The following is a 19,350-nucleotide window of genomic DNA, read 5'->3' as shown; positions in this document are numbered from 1 at the left end:
TTGCTAAAATTTAATGTTCTGTTCCACTTTACTTAATCCACCGAGAAATAATTGATTACCTCAATTCGTCGCCACTTGCTAACCATCTCTTCATAAAACAAAGATGGAAGCCCTACGCTAAGAATGTGGCATAGGGTCCATCTCCTGTTACTGTACAGAAGGAATATTTTTCACGATCTGATACACTTAAGATTAAGGCAGCAATTGAGGATTAGGCAACGTGTGCTCAGAGTTTTTTCATCTTAGTTCGAGAAAAAACATGACACTGCTTTAATTAGAATGTTATCAACTTCCTAGCGACGACGGTCGAGCGTCCGTATCCACTCTTAGCCTCGTGAAAGGTCATTAAGAAGGCACTAACTCGGCAGGCACTGTGCCTGGGTGGAAAGGAGGTTTTAATGAACAAGCTCTGTCAAACTTCAAACTTTAGAAATCCGTATGAGGAGTGGGGGGGGGGGGGGGGGGGAGACTTGAGACTAAGCCAAATGGCCGCTTTCGTACGGGCAAAAAAAAAAAAAAAAAAAAAAAGTTGACATGGCTCTGAGCAGTATGGGACTTAAATTTTGAGGTCATCAGTCACCTAGAACTTAGAAACTACTTAAACTTAACTAACCTAAGGACATCACACACATCCATGCCCGAGGCAGGATTCGAACCTGCGATCGTAGCCGTTGTTGGGATCCAGACTGTAGCGCCTAGAACCGCTCGGCCACAACGGCCGGCGTATGAGCAACAGCAATTACTTCTGTACTTGAAGAAGCCATTTCTTGCTCCTTCCACCGAATAAAAACATCACCAATAACGTTTTGATAAATCTAAACTTGTTATAATTAGAATATCAAATAACATAATTGTCTTAGAATAAATTTTACTGATTATCTGTGGTGCTACACCCTCAAGAGACCGCCCTCACACTTCTCGAGCGAAGTGTATCATATGGGTCTAATTTGACAGAGTCGCACAAGAGAATATCACGCTAGGCCTGCCAATACGCTGTCTGTGTAGCCAGTAATGCAGGTACACCGTTAAATGTATCTGCTGAGTTTGGTTTTAGTCCAAGCTTTCTTTCTGTATGATTTAATTTATTAAGTGACTGAAGATGGTACAGCGTACACAAAACTGAAGAGAGATGTGGGAAGCGCACTCACCGATGACGGCGAGGTTGATGATGGAGTTGCGGGTGGGCGAGCGGCGGAAGTCGACGCGGCAGCGGTAGGAGCCGGCGTCGTCCTCGCGGACGCGCTGCAGCGTCAGGTGGGAGGCGTTGCCGGCGCTGCGGAAGTAGGCGCGCGCGCCCAGCACCTTGTCGTCGGCCCAGTGCTGCGCCGGCTCCGGACTGCGCGCGTCCATGCTGCAACAAGCGGCTCGTTAGCCGGCGGGCCGCACTGAGGGGTGCCGCCGGCGGCCCGGGCGGGGCGCGCTCTGCTACGCACGGCGGCGACGCGAGTTTGTACGCTAGAGAGTCCCGCAAATGCCCCTACGTGTACTGAAGTGCAATAACTCATCACCCCAAAATACGATTTCAAACGGTGTGAAACATAACGTTCCAAATACTGACAAGAGTACAGTGAGGCACCTGGGGAGGGGTTGGCGGGTAATCTGATGTACACAGGTGACTAACCTATAATGAGGATTAACATCACGGTGGACCGAGACAGGCGAAATAAAGAAATCTTATTAGTTCAAAAAATGGTTCAAATGGCTCTAAGCACTTTGGGACTTAACATCTGAGACCATCAGTCCCCTAGACTTAGTACTACTTCTACATTTACATCTGCATCCATACTCCGCAAGCCACCTGACGGTGTGTGGCGGAGGGTACCTTGAGTACCTCTATCGGTTCTCCCTTCTATTTCTGTCTCGTATTGTTCGTGGAAAGAAGGATTGTCGGTATGCTCGTGGGCTCGTATCTCTCTAATTTTATCCTCATGGTCTCTTCGCGAGATATACGTAGGAGGGAGCAATATATTGCTTGACTCTTCGGTGAAGGTATGTTCTCGAAACTTCAACATGAGCCCTTACCCAGCTACTGAGTGTCTTTCCTGCAGAGTCTTCCACTAGAGTTTATCTATCATCTCCGTAACGCTTTTGCGATTACTAAATGATCCTGTAACGAAGCGCGCTGCTCTCCGCTGGATCTTCTCTATCTCTTCTATCAACCCTATCTCGTACGGATCCCACACTGTTGAGCAGTGTTCAAGCAGTGGGCGAGCAAGAGTACTGTAACCTACTTCCTTTGTTTTCGGATTGCATTTCCTTAGGATTCTTCCAATGAATCTCAGTTTGGGATCTGCTTTACCAACGATCAATTTTATATGATCATTCAATTTTAAATCACTCCTAATGCGTACTCCCAGATAATTTATGGCATTAACTGCTTCCAGTTGCTGACCTGATATTTTGTAGCTAAATGATAAGGAATCTATCTTTCTATGTATTCGCAGCACATTACACTTGTCTACATTGAGATTCAATTGCCATTCCCTGCAATAGAGTAGCTAAGGTATCCCCCTCTTTCGACACATCCTAACTAACCTAAGGACATCACACACATCCCTGCCCGAGGCAGGATTCGAACCTGCGACCGTAGCACCTGCGACTGAAATGCCTAGAACCACTCGACCACAGCGGCCCGCCAATCTCATTACTATGAAGTGGAAAAGCTGCAGACCTCCATATCACCACTGTCGTTCAGCACAGAGTGTACAAGATGAGGGTAGAAGTTCGCTGAACAGTCATATGTATTACTGCGCCCCGCAACACTATGGCGCACGAATTGTAATATTTCTAAAGTTGTAGGCAAAAGCCCGGCCCGAAGTGCTAATCAAGTTGGTCACGGAACAGTACTGCTGACATTACGTCAAACACTCCGCCAGGACGGGTTTGCGACACAGGCAAAGTGCATATAACAGCTAACGCCAATACATAAGTGTGAAATCTTGTAAACGCGATCACCGCGTACGGCTGAAAACTGAGACGTTGCTAATGTGACAGCACATAGCAACCCGTGTTCTGCGCGGAGCCCAGGAATAAGCTCACGGGATGAGTAATGTGGAACAAAACCAGTCGTTCTCTCCACCTCCCCCCCTCCCCTCTTCCGCCTCCAGTACTGGTAACACTATGTCAGGAGCTTAGAAATAACTGTATGAATAATCAAGCCTACGGGATCGGGATATTTTGTTGTGTTGTGCCACCATTATGTCTGTGTTTTGAACTGGAGAGAAACCACACCTAACAATTTGATTTCTGTTTGCTGATCAACTCGTCACATTCCAGACAGAGGCACTCCAATCTCGTGGCGTAGCACCTACTGGACTTCGAAATTTCACCAACGCGTGACGCTGGTGTGAGGCCAGGATCCTCCCTCTGAGGGACCGCAAGCTGTCCACATTCCGACTAGGGGAGGCGCGCCCTTACGGCTCGTAGTCCCATAAATATCATCGAAACCGCCCTGGTCAACCCCTGGTCGGTGACTGAGGCCACTGCTGCTCGTCATGGAATATCCAGTGTCAGCTATCGCACCCAAGTGCTTGACTTGGGGGACACGAGTATGCACATGGGTGCACAGACGGCCAAACTCTGGAGGCCCTCAGCAGGCTAGGCCTGTTTCTTCGCCTTCTTGCAGGCTATATGGCACTGCGGTAGAAGCTGCCCACGATCCAGGGCAACAGACATTACCAGCTCCGTCGGAGCGCCAGCAGGTTCCGCAACCGACTGTGCTGGTACGCGTGTTGAGCGGCCTAGAGGACGGCCGTCGCGCTGTACATTGCTGTTGGATATAAATACTTCTTAATGCTACCACTGTTTCACTGTGGGACTGATGACCCCAGAAGTTAAGTCCCATAGGGCTCAGACCCATTTTGTTTCACTGTAGACTCCTTCGTATACCGGCCCTCTCCCACACCATTTCTCTCCCTCATCCTAACGTATAGGAGCCATGAATAGCTACGATACGCGGGATGAGTCAGTAAGACGTAACACCCCTTTTAGTTCTTGAACGGTTCCAGATATTCACAGTTGACAGTATGATGAGAAGAACGTGATATTTTGTACGGGTAATGCCCTTAACTGTAGTATCAACACAGATATTTAGACAAGTACGGCTTTTTGATGGATCCGTACACTTTTCGTATCGTCATTCAGCAGCTCTTAGAAAGACAATAAGCGACGTAGAACCGTGAAACATTTAGCAAAATAATCCAAGAAACGTAGTAAAATTGGAAATCAATACTGCGAGAGTCGACTATTCTGGCGTGAACACCACCAAGCAGATCTCCGACGCTACATGCAGCAAGACAGACCTATGCTATAAAATAAAACCTTATTTCCTATACGTCACAGATATAGTGTCAACTACTATTCTTGTATATGGACCTATGACGTATGCTGTCTTATGGTGCATCAGGTGGGGCTTAGAAAATCTATTGCAAATATGTGCACGTTTCCAGGCTTTTCTTGGAACAACTGCTATTCCGTAAGGCAGTATTCCATTTTATCCCTGCCTGTTGCTGCTTATGTGTCAAAGCCTCAAGAAAGTGTTGAAAAAAGGGGATAGCTAGGGCACTCTACTGCTTTCCATGATCGTTTTCCCCAGCTTCGTTCTCTTTTAGACGTCACTGTCTGCGATGCTACATTATCCGCAATATTGAGAGGGCTGGAGCAGATGTCATTTACGGTGTCTGCTAATTCACTCGTCTGCTCCAGCTCCCTGACGGCCCATCAATTTCTGAGACGCATCTATCCAGCCGACATCCAGGACGTCGTTCTACACTTACGAAGACTGGGGAAGAGGTGTCTTTCTGCTAGGTGCCCGGGCAAATGGGTGTTGCAGGTAACGTAAGGGTGGATGTAGCAACCAAGGGCTATGTCGTAATCCTCAGTTAATTTAGTGTACCATCCTTGCACCATCCTTCTGCATACTATCCCTCGTTGTTGTACAGCGTTACGCACCAATAGGAAGAAGACTGGCTGGGAGTAGTAGTATCACCCTTTTCCTATTACTTTTTCTCTTTTAGAGCAAATTTTTACGCGTAACCGCGCAAGTAATCTATATTGATCAAAGACTCATTACGACAGCAAGAACGAGAGAAAGAGTAAGAGAGACATTATCTCTGTCTCGTGATATAAAAGCTCTGTGGATGTAATGTGGAAAATTACATATACTAGGAACTTCCTTCTGACTTAGCAATTGCGGGGAGTATAATCGCAGCGGAATTGTAATTAGCGGCTTTGTTGTAAGCTGCCATTTTGAATACGGAAAGTAATTTTACTGATTATGATAACATTTCATCTCATACAAGAAAATGATGCATCCTGAAATGTAGTTACGAAGATCATATAAGGGAAGGTACAATTTCATGAGTGGGAAAGATAGGTTTAATTCTTTGGTTATTTTAACTTCTCCGTTGTCTGTGACTCGGAAGATTATTTGGTATGTCGTAACGCGTAGGGAACTTTGTATCCTGGGAAGTCAGTAATGCCTGCACCACGATCGTTTATGGTCTAATTAGTTTCTTGGCTTTTGTCTAAATTGATACACAACTTGGACATGGATTCCCACACTGCAGACTGAGTACGTCATAGAACCCAAGACGGCTTCCCCACAGCGAACAATTATGACCAACTATTTTAAGAATTTTCAGTGTCTACGATAGCCAGAATTCTGCAGAGCCATGGAATTTTTATTCCAGGTGCTGACATCGAGAGGCAGACACAGTATGATTACGAACTGTAATTGCCTAATCATTTTGCTTTATAGACTTGAGAATTTGTACAGGGTTTAAACTTATGACTGGGAGTGTGGGCGATATTTGTGTTAAAAATATAGGGGAAGCGACTTTTCTCGCCCACAAGTTTACATTCAAGTAACTAGTTATTATCCAGCGATAATAATTCATCTAAACTTTAATGGGTAGAGAAGTTTGATAGACAATAAGTTGCGTCTACTAAAGCCCTTAATGCAGTCGTGGCATACCTCCTTCTAGCCACGCAGACGGGATGACGTCCTCCTTATTTGTCTTTGCACGGGCCACAGACATTGCTGTGCGCCACATTTCACAAGACGGGTTCTTATTTTCAGACCAGAGGACATCGCCAGATTTGCCGACAGACATGCCGTCTATTTTAAGTGGTTAGAGTTTTATTGTCTTGTGATACTACCAACTTGTTTCCAAGAATTTTGGGGAAATGTTCTTAATCCATTAACAGGGTGACTGGCTCACATCTCTTTTTTGTAAGTGGTCTATCAGTCACATTACCCTCTGCTATTATTCAAGTTCCTCTATCGTTTCCTTATGTATTACTCCCAGTTTCATCACCCTTTATCCTTTCTCCGTTATCTTACGACGTGTGAGATGGAGTGATTGTGTATGTCAATGGGAATGAGTAGCTGCGAGTGACTGTCATTTTGTAGGTTTACTCCTTAATGCGTCACAACATTTCTAGACCCCCCTTCCACATTCGATTCTTTTAATGTTGGTAAGGACACCGTTGACCGGCTGTAAAGTCCAAACACACTCACCACCAGCTTATCAAAGCCGAAACAGAAGCGTTGGTCATCCGCACTTCATAATGATAAGCAGCGCTCCTCTCGGAAAAAGAACCACAGCATCAACATTCTTGGATTAAAAAAAGAAAAGAGTATATACCAGGTGGCCCACACACGCTGTTCTCCATTGACGATAGCTAATCACGGATACTAGAGATTCTGAAAGGTTTACGTAAGTAGAGTAGTAAACAGACAGGAGACCCTACTAAAGGTGAGACTAGCATTTGAAAATAAACACTCTACAGCTCTAACTGAGCCTATAGCTGGTCGAGGTGATTGAGTAGAATGATTTTCTCTAACCAAAACAACATGCACAAGCGCCGAAGCTTATAAATTGGCTGTTTTAAGGCGTATCATCAAGTGACAACTATTTTACTAACAACACATAATGCACGGAATATATGAATGCAGTAAAGAAGAATGAATATAATGAATTTATGTTCCTTTAAACCTATGCTATAGACTGACAGATCTGTATAATTGCGTTATTCACACTACAAATGTTTAAATGCATGTCTGCATTGTAGGATGCATTAATGTAACTGCCTCTCGTTATTAGCATGGACACCCCTTAACATTTCTGCAGATGCTGAAGTCCACGAATGTCATATTTGTTCTTATAACACATCCGAAGTTTACGGTTTCGTTTCGTAAACCTGGCTTTGATATAACCCCATAAGAAAGAATCCAAGGGCACTAAATGAGACGATCTTGCTGGACATCGAATGCAACAACCAAGAACTGTCCGCCGTTGGGGTACACATTATTGGAATATTCCCTAACTCATCTACAGTAATGGGCTGCTGCACCATCATGTTAAAACCAGTGTCTTACAGCTAACTGAAGTGGGATGTCTTCTAGGACACAGCCAAGATTCAGCTCATTTTGTAGGAATTGCAAATACAGGCTACCAATTAGTCTGGGAGCCAGCCAAACTCGTCCAGTGAGTGATCTCGCTAGCATCCTAGTGCTCTTGCATGTGATGTAGTCGTAACAAGTGAGGATTTGCAGGAGCCCAGTAATGTATATAGTGTCTATTGACAGTGGCGTCACTGGTGAAACAGAATTCATCCCCCCATAAAATCTAACAGATGAAATTCGGATTTACGGCTACTTTACGTACGATACGTCTCCAGAACGATGCCTGGTTTTGGAAATCGTTTCCATACAGCTGTGGTGCACGTGCAGGTGCAGCTTAAAGGGAGGCCATTTTCGTTCCTCCACAATCATTTGTACCGAAGACCTCGATATGCATAGGTCCGCTGCAGCTCTTCATTTTCGCAATAACGATGAGAAATGACTGAGCGACAACTAATGAATTTGATAATATTAATGATAATGACCACAAAAGTATTACTATTACTGTTACAGGTAAAAATAACACTGCAAAGTAAATACAATAGCACGTAACACTTCCATTTATTCTACACAGTAAGCGCGCTATATTTTCATTGAATCCACGATTGCCGTGTATGGGATGTGCTCCAAAATACTCGATAACGTTCTGTGCAACAAGGCGTGCTTCTCGGGTTAGTCTTTCCACGATACTTCGTTCCTGCAAAGCTCCCTCGATTCTTAAACGCATCTCTGTACGTATAAAAATATGCTCAATAGATAGAAGTCGCGTTGGAAAACGTTGTAAATACAGCCTTCCGGCCTAAGCTGCATTTCAGAGCGTCTCCCCATAGATGATCGTCATATTGTTGTAATCATTGCGGCAGTATGCTGCAGTTGTTACTTGCTTGACTGTGCGACCTGACTCGAACTACAAACAGACGGCTACGCCACATTATCAGGGCGAAACCAGGAGCAAACCGCATGCGCATGGCAGCATAGCTCGATGAAGTTTCGCTTGTACTAGCACTTCCCTTTTGGACAGCAGTGGCGCCAAAGAAACTGGTATAGGCTTCCGTTTTAAAATACAGGAACATGTAAACTGCTAGACTACAGCGCTACCGTCGGCAACGCCTATACAAGGCAGGAATAGTCTCGCGCAGCTGTCAGATCGCCTACTGCTGCTACAATGGCAGCTTATCAAGATTTGAGTGAGTTAGAACATACTGTTATAGACGGAGCAATGGGACGCAGCATCTCCGAGGTGGCGATGAAGTGGGAATTTTCCTGTACGACCATTTCACGAGTGTAACGTGAATATCAGGTATCCGGTAAAACATGAAATCTCAGACATTATTGCGGCCAAAAGAGATCGAGACCAACGACGACTGAAGAGAATCGTTCATTGTGACAGAAGTGCAACCCTTCCGCAAATTGCTACAGTTTTCAATGCTGGGCCAGCAACAAGTGTCAGCGTGCGAACCATTCAACGAAACATCGTGTATCCTTGATGACTGCACATCACCAAGCTTTACGCCTCGCCTAGGCCCGTCTGCACCGGCATTAGATTGTTGATGAATGGAAACATGTTGACTGACCCGACGAGTTTCGTTTTAAATTATAGCAAGCGGATGGACGTGTGCGGTTATGGAGACAACCTCATGAATCTAGGGACCCTGCATGTCATAGAGGACTATTCAAGCTAGTGGAAACTCAGTAACGGTGTGGGGTGTGTGCAATTGGAGTGATATGGTCCCCCTGATACGTCTAGATACCACTCTGACAGGTGACACGAACGTAAGCATCGTATCCGATCAACTGCATCCATTCATGTCCATTGTGCATTTCTACGGACTTGGCCAATTCCGCCAGGACAATGCGACATCTCACACGGCCAGAATTGCTAGAGAGTGGCTCCAGGAACACTCTTCTGAGTTTAAACACTTTCGCTGGCAACCCAACTCCCCAGACATGAACGTTATTGAGAATATCCGGCATGTCTCGCAACGTGCTGTTCAGAAGAGGTCTGCACCCTGTCGTGCTCTTACGGATTTATGGACAGCCCTGCAGGAGTCATGGTGCCTATTCAACACTATTCCAGATATTAGTCGCGTCCTTGCCACGTCGTTTTGCGGCACTTTTGCGTGCTCGCGTGGGACATATCTGGAAGATAAATTTGCGATAGCCTTTCGAAAGATAGATGAACAGACGAAAGAACATTCAATGATATGGCGTTGCGTGCTTGGGGAATTGACGGCGCATATCGTCTGGCGTAATCGTGGTTTCGTCATGGACTGCATCTTTCAGTGTTCCCCGTAGAGATAGATCAAAAGGAGGCAAATCAGAGGACCTGACCGACAATGATACTGAAGCATTCCGCCCACCCGACGGTCAGGAATCTTTCCCTTCAGTAATTGCGTTGCATCACTGGCCGAGTAAGCTGGGCAGCCATAAAGTTGGAAGAACATACACTGTCGCATATAGAAAATGTGACATTTTGCTAATAAAGTGTGAATACGTATTTCCGCTTTCCACAGCGGTTGAAGTAAAAACCCACAATGGAGTTTACTATGATGCCGCACCATCTGCTTACTCCAAACGTTCGTTGCTGTTGTACCTGACGAACCCAGCGTGGATTTTCAGCTGCCCAGTAGTGTACGTTACATAAAGTTACACTTCCGTGCTTCGTGAACGTTCCTGCGGTAAAGACTACATGTTGGAAAAAAGTACTATCGTCATCAAGGTGCTGCAGAGCAAACAGACAGAATCCTATACGACGTTCGAAATCACGTCCTCCGACTGCCTGATGTAATGGCACGAAATTAGCAGACGTAAGGACTGTTCTCGCTGATCTCACATTCCCTGCCTACACATACGTCTCCTGCCGGGGCGTAGGGATTGACAAACGTCGTAGTGACAACAGTTCCTTCATGAGATCTCTGTCTGCTACAGTCTCCATCGTCGTCCTGAAGTCGAAGCTGCCTGTTGGCAACAGTGACTTAATAATTCTTGCAAGTGCCTGGTGCGACTGCCAGGATGGAAATCTTTATATTGCCGTTCCGTTTCGACAGCATTCCTTTGACATCTGAAGATGGTATCTGTTCTTTCGGATATGTCCATGCAGCACTCTCGAATGAAATGATGATTAAATCAAGACACTACACTGCCGACATTCGTTGATATAATCAACGGGGACAATGGAAAATGTGTGCCCCGACCGGGTCTAGATCTCCTGCTTACATGGCAAAAGCTCTATCCATCTGAGCCAACGAGGACACAGAGGATAGTGTGACTGCAGGGACTTATGCCTTGCACGCTCCCCGTGAGACCCACATTCCCAACATAATGTCCACACACTACATTCGTAGTGCCCCTGCCCATTACACTCATTACTTGCGGCAGACAACCTTACCGAGTAGCGTAAGAGTTCGGCAATACGTGTGCATTCGTACAGAAGAAGGTCAATGGCCGTTTAGCCTTAATTATATGAAGATGGTATCTGTAGCCTGGTTTAATACAGCGATGTAGCCTGGCACGACTGTGTTTATAAGGCAACTGCCTTTCATTTTTAGAATACTACTGGACAACAGAACACTCTCCCGGGCGAGCAAATAAGTTTATAAAGTTTTTCTTGGTGCAAACAGCAGAGAACCAGACCGGGCTAATACCGTGTGTCACAACCTAGAACTGGGGAATGCAAGGAAGAGAATGTTGCAAAAGACAGGGAACCGCTTTCCAGACGTAACCGAGTAGTAATCAGGAAGTGCAAATTGCTCAGTATGACGCAACCTGATGCGTCATCCTGCGAGCCTTGTAATACAGAACCGTAAGATGTAAGATACCAGCTCACCCAGTCACCTCAGCACTGAGAGAAAGAGTAAAGGCAAGGGGAACTGACAATTACTGAGACACTATAATGAGGCGAGTCTGCTGAAACCCACGGATATTGAAGCCAAATGGGCGCATTGCCAACAGCAAAGATGTTATGTCCAGCTTACAAACGACCGTTTCAGAATCCTCAGTCTCAGGTGCCTGGTCATTCCATCAACATTAAATGACAGTTTCGCATGGTACAGGAAAACTAGGTTGCTGAGTCGCTGGATCATGATGTGCTGCCTGTTATCGAAAGAAGAGTTCACCTTCGACACCACAGCCAGACGGCTATAGTGGAACGTAGCCACTGCAGGCTGCCGCTGTCTATGATTGAAGAAGATGTAGCTGAGTCTTGGCCTTCCCTTGGTGATGGGCCATAACTACTGACTGCAAACCACCGCCTGCAACTTCTTGGGCAAGACACATGAGTATTTCCTCCCTGAACATGTACTGTATTTATGATTTGGGTTCTGCACCTCTGCCTTCACAACACTCACTGTTTTTAATATGCTATTGTTACCAACTTAAGAACACATCCGTCTTCGAGAGCGCTGGAGTAGGCCGCCCTAGTTCCCCGTGAGCCACGGTAGGCTTGCGCCTACAGACTCCTGTTCCGGATACCAGCACAATATCACTGCTGTGTCCTAACCGGCACAACGATCTCAGTCGAGGATGTGGTGTGTCTGTATTCCACATTGCACTGAAGATGTGTAAATGAGGATGTTTTCCGCCACACGGACAAAACAGTTCATATTGTAAAATCACAGACCCCCGGAGTGGCCGTGCGGTTCTAGGCGCTTCAGTCTGCAACCGCGTGACCGCTGCGGTCGCAGGTTCGAATCCTGCCTCGGGCATGGATGTGCGTGCTGTCCTTAGGTTAGTTTGGTTTAAGTAGTTCTAAGTGCTAGGGGACTGATGACCACAGATGTTAAGTCCCATAGTGCTCAGAGCCATTTGAACCTATTTGTAAAATCACAAGTAAAAAATTTGTTTCCTGGTGAGTCTGTTTCTCTTCACCTTAGGCGCATGACAACCGGCTACACCAGCTCCCGAGCTCGACCTCCTCCACCTGCAGCCTCACCTCCTCACCTGCTCAGCTTTCATCCGCACTAAAAACCCTGACCAGAAGGATGACCGTTGCACTGGTGTCAGGTAGTGAGGTGATGTCGCATTGCTGCAGCTGGTGACAAGAAATGGGCTTCACGCAGTTCCGCTACAAATGGTGAACAGAAGTGGGCCTCATCCCAATTCCACAACGACTGGAGCCACTTTTCGACATCACCGTCAGCACCACAAAAGCTTCGCTCATCTTTCAGCGATGTTTCCCATAATGCAGGGTGATGAGTGAGAAGTACTTTGTTTTCCTTGTAACTGGCCATTTTCATTGTGTAATCCATTAGCTGTGGTAGATCGTAGCGCCGTTAATTTTAATCTGAGAGTAACACTTGTGGTACTGTGTGAACCTGTGGATAAGTCTGCTTTAAATTTACTATCATGAGTCGTATTTAAAACCTTTCTAAGCAGTAGTTGTAGTGTATGAATGTTGTGCCAGCATTATATAACCTTAATGAGGTTTCCACTCTGCAACGGAATGTGCACTGATAAGAAACTTCCCGGCAGATTAAAACAATGCACCGGGTCGAAACTCGAACTCGGGACCTTTGGCTTTCGCGGGAAAATGCTCTACTGACTGAGCTACCCAGGCACGACTCCCGACCTGTCCTCCTAGATTCAATTCTGCCTCTACATCGTCTCCTATCTTCCAGACTTCACAGAAGCTCTCCTGCGAAGACTCGAGTTTGAGTTTCATCAGGGCACACAGTTTTAATCTAACAGGAAGTTTCATTATATAACCTTGTTGACGGTGAGGTCATTTGGCATTCAACTCTAATACACGTACGTGGGCTATCATACGCCGGAAGAACAAGCGGCGCTACAGTCTGGAACCGCGCGACCGCTCCGGTCGCAGTTTCGAATCTACATCTACATTTACATTTATACTCCGCAAGCCACCCAACGATGTATGATGACGTGCCACTGCCATTACCTCCCTTCTCTATTCCAGTCGCGTATGGTTCGCGGGAAGAACGACTGCCGGAAAGCCTCCGTGCGCGCTCGAATCTCTCTAATTTTACATTCGTGATCTCCTCGGGAGGTATAACTAGGGGGACGCAATATATTCGATACCTCATCCAGAAACGCACCCTCTCGAAACATGGCGAGCAAGCTACACCGCGATACAGAGCGCCACTTGAGTTAGCTAAACATCTGCATAACGCTATCACGGTTACCAAATAACCCTGGGACGAAACGCGCCGCTCTTCTTTGGATCTTCTCTATCTCCTCCGTCAACCCGATCTGGTACGGATCCCACACTGATCAGCAATACTCAAGTATAGGTCGAACGAGTGTTTATAAGCTATCTCCTTTGTTGATAGACTACATTTTCTACGGGCTCTCCCAATGAATCTCAACCTGGTACCCGCCTTACCAACAATTAATTTTTTATGATCGTTTCACTTCAAATCGTTCCGCACGCATACTGCCAGATATTTAACTGAAGTAACTGCTACCAGTGTTTGTTCTGCTATCATATAATCATACAATAAAGGATCCTTCTTTCTATGTATTCGCAACACATTACATTTGTCTATGTTAAGGGTCAGTTGCCACACCCTTCACCAAGTGCCTATCCGCTGCAGTTCTTCCTGAATGTCGCTACAATTTTTTAATGCTGCAACTTCTCTGTATACTACAGAGCCGCATGGAACTTTCGACACTATCTACTAGGTCATATATATATATGTGTGAAAAGCAATGGCCCCATAACACTACCCTGTGGCACGCCAGATGTTACCTTAACATCTGTAGACGTCTCTCCATTGATAACAACATGCTGCGTTCTGTTTCCTAAAACTCTTTAATCCAGCCACACTGCTGGTCTGATATTCCTTAGGCTCTTACTTTGTTTATCAGGCGACAGCGCGGAACTGTATCGAACGCGTTCCGGAAGTCAAGCAAAATAGCATCTACCTGGGAGCCTGTATCAAATATTTTCTGGGTCTCATGAACAAATAAAGCGAGTTGGGTGTCACACGATCGCTGTTTCCGGAATCCATGTTGATTCTTACAGAGTAGATTCTGGGTTTCCAAAAACCAAATGATACACGAGCAAAAAACATGTTCTAAAATTCTACAACCGATCGACGTCAGAGATATAGGTCTATAGTTTTGCGCATCTGCTCGACGACCCTTCTTGAAGACTGGAACTACCTGTGCTCTTTTCCAATCATTTGGAACCTTCCGTTCCTCTAGACTTGCGGTACACGGCTGTTAGAAGGGGTGGCAAGTTCTTTCGCGTACTCTGTGTAGAAACGAACTGGTATCCCGTGAGGTCCAGTGGACTTTCCTCTGTTGAGTGATTCAAGTTGCTTTTCTGTTCCTTGGACACTTATTTCGATGTCTGCCATTTTTTCGTTTGTGCGAGGATTTAGAGAAGGAACTGCTGTGCGGTCTTCCTCTGTGAAACAGCTTTGGAAAAAGGTGTTTAGTTTTTCAGCTTTACGCGTGTCATCCTCTGTTTCAATCCCATCATCATCCCGGAGTGTCTGGATCTGCTGTTTCGAGCCACTTACTGATTTAACGTAAGACCAGAACTTCCTAGGATTTTCTGTCAAGTCGGTACATAGAATTTTTCTTTCGAATTCACTGAACGCTTCACGCATAGCCCTCCTTACTCTAACTTTGACATCGTTTACGTTCTGTTTGTCTGAGAGGTTTTGGCTGCGTTTAAACTTGGAGTGAAGCTCTCTTTGCTTCCGCATGGTTTCCTAACTTTGTTGTTGAACCACGGTGGGTTTTTGCCGTCCCTCACAGTTTTACTCGTTACGTACTTGTCTAAAACGCATTTTACAATTACCTTAAACTTTTTCCATAAACACTAAACATTGTCTGTGTCGGAACAGAAATTTTCGTTTAGATCTGTTAGATAGTCTGACATCTGCCTTCTATTACTCTTGCCAAACACATAAACCTTCCTCCCTTTTTTTATATTCCTATTAACTTCCATATTCAGGGATGCTGTAACGGCTTTATGATCACTGATTCCCTCCTCTGCACTTACAGAGTCGAAAAGTTTGGGTCTATATGTCATCAGTAGGTCCAAAATGTTATCGCCACGAGTCGGTTCTCTGTTTAATTGCTCGAGGTAATTTTCGGATTCTGCACTCAGTATAATGTCACTCGATGCTCTGTCCCTACCACCCATCCTAAACATCTGAGTGTCCCAGTCTATATCTGGTAAATTGAAATCTCCTCCTAAGACTATAACATGCTGAGAAAATTTATCTGAAATGTATTACAAATTTTCTCTCAGTTGTTCTGCCACTAATGCTCTTGAGTCGGGAGGTCGGTAAAAGGAGCCAATTATTAACCTAGCTCGGTTGTTGAGTGTAACCTCCACCCATAATATTTCACAGGAACTATCCACTTCTACTTCACTACAGGATAAACTACTACTAACAGCACCAAACACGCCACCACCGGTTGCATGCAATCTATCCTTTCTAAACACCGTCTGTGCCTTTGTAAAAATTTCGGCTGATTTTATCTCTGGCTTCAGCCAGCTTTCTGTAGCTATAACGATTTCAGCTTCAGGGCTTTCTATCAGCGCTTGAAGTTTCGGTGCTTTGCCAATGCAGTTTCGACAGTTTACAATTACAATACCGATTGCTCCCTGGTCCCCGCATGTCCTGATTTGGCCCGCACCCTTTGAGGCTGTTGTCCTTTCTGTACTTGCCCGAGGCCACACAACCTCTGCTACCCGTGTAGCCGCTTGCTGCGTGTAGTGGACTCCTGACCTATTATCCAGCGGAACCCGAAACCCCACCACCCCGTGGCGCAAGTCGAGGAATCTGCAGCCCACAGGGCCGCAGAACCGTCTCAGCCTCTGGTTCTGACCCTCCGCTCGGCTCTGTACCAAAGGTCCGCAGTCAGTCCTTTCGACGATGCTGCAGATGGTGAGCTCTCCTTTCATCCCGCTAGCGAGACTGGCAGTCTTCACCAAATAAGATAGCCGCCGGAAGCCAGAGAGGATTTCCTCCGATCCATAGCGACACACATCATTGGTGCCGACATGAGCGACCACCTGCAGATGGGTGCACCCTGTACCCTTCATAGCATCCAGACTGTAGTGCCTGGAACCGCTCGGCCACTCCGGCCGGCTGCTCGGTCACAACGGCCGGCACCGACAAATATGTTGTATGTGGTAGAACTGCGAGTAGTAGCTGCGTAAGCACTGTTCATGTGTGTTTTGAGAAAACATAAGGGGAACCTTTGTATAGAAGGCAAATTTCCAGATGATACGACGGAACAGTGGATGAAAACCGCCTGATAGAATAAAAAATATAAATTGGTGATAACCTGTAAGGACAGAAATGGAGACAGTTTAGTCGGGTTTCTTATAGCTGCTCGTATACACTGCCTACAATTAGTGCCTGAAGCTGCCAGCCGTCTGGTGTTAGTGACAGTATTCAGAATGTATTGTTCGTGATTTTGGTCTTTCTCAGTTCATGCATTTCTTAGTACACTGGCATCTTGTAAGGAGTTTCTGATTTCTATCATTTTTCTTTCATTCATACAGTCGTTTGCGAAAGATTTAAACTGAAAGACAATAACAAAACTCTTCTTTAGGACACTATCGTTCACCTCACTTGATAATTGAAGACAAGGTAAATTAGGAAAAGGCGACGCCCGCTGTTCCTGAATTAGCTATAGTGGAACTACGTACGAAAGGTGTTCTTTTACAGCTACTCGGAAGACGTTTTGTGAACTTTAACTTTTCAGATATAAACTAGAGTGAACTGCTGTCTTACAGCCTGTGTGTATTTGGTATGCACCACGGTGGATCCGTTTTTGTTTATTGCAGGGCAATCGGTTCCATTCTTTTATGGTGTCTGTAAATGACATTCTTATTGCGTAAGTAGGGATTTAATTTTCCATTTAATGCTGAAGCGTTTTGTTGACTATAAAAATTTTATCTCACCATGGTGCTGCTATATTCTACACTAATTATGACCACCGACCTACAATCGACAACAGCGACACCTGGGGAGGTATGACTGCAAGTCAGAAACACGCACGGTACCTGTAGTATCAGTAAGTCGCTGTCCTTGTATAGAATAGGAAGGGCGCGAGATCAATCTGAGTTTGACCGAGGGCAGATAGCAATGGCCTCGAGGTCGGCACGAACATTTCGGAAACTGCGCGGCTTCTCGGGTGATCGAGGAGTGCTGCGGTGAGTGTCTTGAACACTTGGCTAAATAAAGGTAAAACCTCTTCCACACGTCGTAGATTTGCGCGGCCACCCCTCGTTAAAGATGGCGGACACCGTAAGCTGGGCAGATTGGTAAAACAGGACAGGCAGCGAACTGTGACGGAACTAACATGAGACTTTAATTCTGGGCAGATTACAAGTGTGTCTGGACATACTGAGTACCGAACACTCCTAGCGATGGACCTTCGCAGCCGACGATCCATGCATGTGCCAATGTTAACACTACGACATCAGCAACTAAGGCTGAAGTGGACACGTGACATTCGGCACTGGACGTTGTGCAGGGGCAAAGCGTTACGTGGTCTGATGAATCCCGACTCTTCTTCATCATTTCGATGAGGTGGCACGATTCTGTAGTCTTCTAGGGGAACAGCTCCTTGACACCTGTGCTGGGGGACGGAGACGAGCTGGCGGCGCCTCCATGTGCTCTGTGGAACATTCGCGGGGTCATCCATAGGTGCAGTGAAGCACGTGCAAGGCACCATGACGGCCAAGGATTATCGTTGCAGACCACGTACAACCCTTTATGACAATCATTTTACCCAACGGCAATGGCATTTTTCCGTAAGATAATGCTCGATGCTACAAGACGAGAGCAACAGGAGTCAAGCCACGACATCGGTCTGGCCGGTACGAGCTGCTACGCCGTGAGACGAGAGATCGGCGCGCCTTCCTGCGTCCGTTGAAGCGGCTGATTTCACTATGTAAAGTTGCCACCCTTCCACCGTAAGAGTTTTTTTCTTTTTAAATCAATTTGCACATTCTGTGGCAAGTTAATATTTTAATGTTGGTGTTTCGTACCCTTTCCATCCCTCCTACGGGGTGCATAGTTTATGTGCTTGTGTCAGTTGTTAAAATTTTTAGTTTAAAGTAATCTGGTCCGTTGCAGATTTGTACCAGTATAGTCTTTCAGAGGTTGCTGCGAGCGGTCGTGACTACGGCCGTGTCAAAAGGCAGCGGCAACGTTCTCAACCCGAAAGCTCATTCTCTCAATATTTGTTCTTTTTGCCTCTGAATAAAATTGTAACTTGATATTTTAGAGTGCTTTCTGATTATAATTTTAAAGCTGTTTCAAAAAAAGAGCTTTTAGGAATAAAATTTCGATTTGTTGAAAGAAATTTGATTTGTTTTCATACGTTACTCACTGGCAACTACTTCCACGCTCACATAGTGTGATAAAATGTGTTAATGTTCTTGATGAATCGCTAGTAAATAAAGTAAATTCTTAAGAAAAGGTTTTGAAAGTAAATTCACCGTTCAGTTTAGTACGGTGACGCACAGCAGCATGTCTACGAATGGAGTAGGAAGTTCGCAAATGGTGTGACTTCAGTGGAAGATGTTCCTCGGCCAGGTCAGGCACAACGAGTTGTGACTCCGCAGAACATTGCAGCAGTTGAAACCATAGTGAAGGAAAACCGCCGAGTGACACTGAATGACCTTGCAGCATGTTTACAGATTAGTCATTGGTCAGCATACCACAGAGTGCCTGACGTGCTTCAGTTTCACAAAGTGTCTGCAAGATGGGTGCCACGGCAGCTGACTCCTGAAATGAAAGAACGACGTGTTGATGCTTGTGAAGAACTTCTTCGGCGCTTTGAACGAGAAGGTGATGGCTTCCTTGCAAGAAACGTTACTGGGGACGAAACCTGAGTTCACTTCCCCCGACCGGAAACGAAGAGAGCGAGCAAGGAATGGTGCCATTCTTCATCACCAAAACCAAATAAGTTTCTTACAGAACCATCAGCAGGGAAGGTTATGCTGA

General features: G+C 45.7%; 1 protein-coding gene across 1 annotated transcript in view; it reads right to left on the bottom strand.

Annotated features, from left to right (window-relative positions):
• The window catches only part of LOC126275143 (nephrin-like), a 686,204-nt gene that overhangs the window by 420,478 nt on the left and 246,376 nt on the right, over window positions 1-19,350 (bottom strand). The window contains exon 3 of the mRNA XM_049977173.1: window positions 1,149-1,351. Coding sequence (XP_049833130.1) covers window positions 1,149-1,351 — 203 coding nt within the window. The remainder of the gene's footprint in view (window positions 1-1,148; window positions 1,352-19,350) is intronic.

This window comes from Schistocerca gregaria, chromosome 1 (assembly GCF_023897955.1).
Source record: "Schistocerca gregaria isolate iqSchGreg1 chromosome 1, iqSchGreg1.2, whole genome shotgun sequence".
Lineage (NCBI taxonomy): Eukaryota > Metazoa > Arthropoda > Insecta > Orthoptera > Acrididae > Schistocerca > Schistocerca gregaria.
This window is presented reverse-complemented; position numbering and strand designations above follow the sequence as displayed.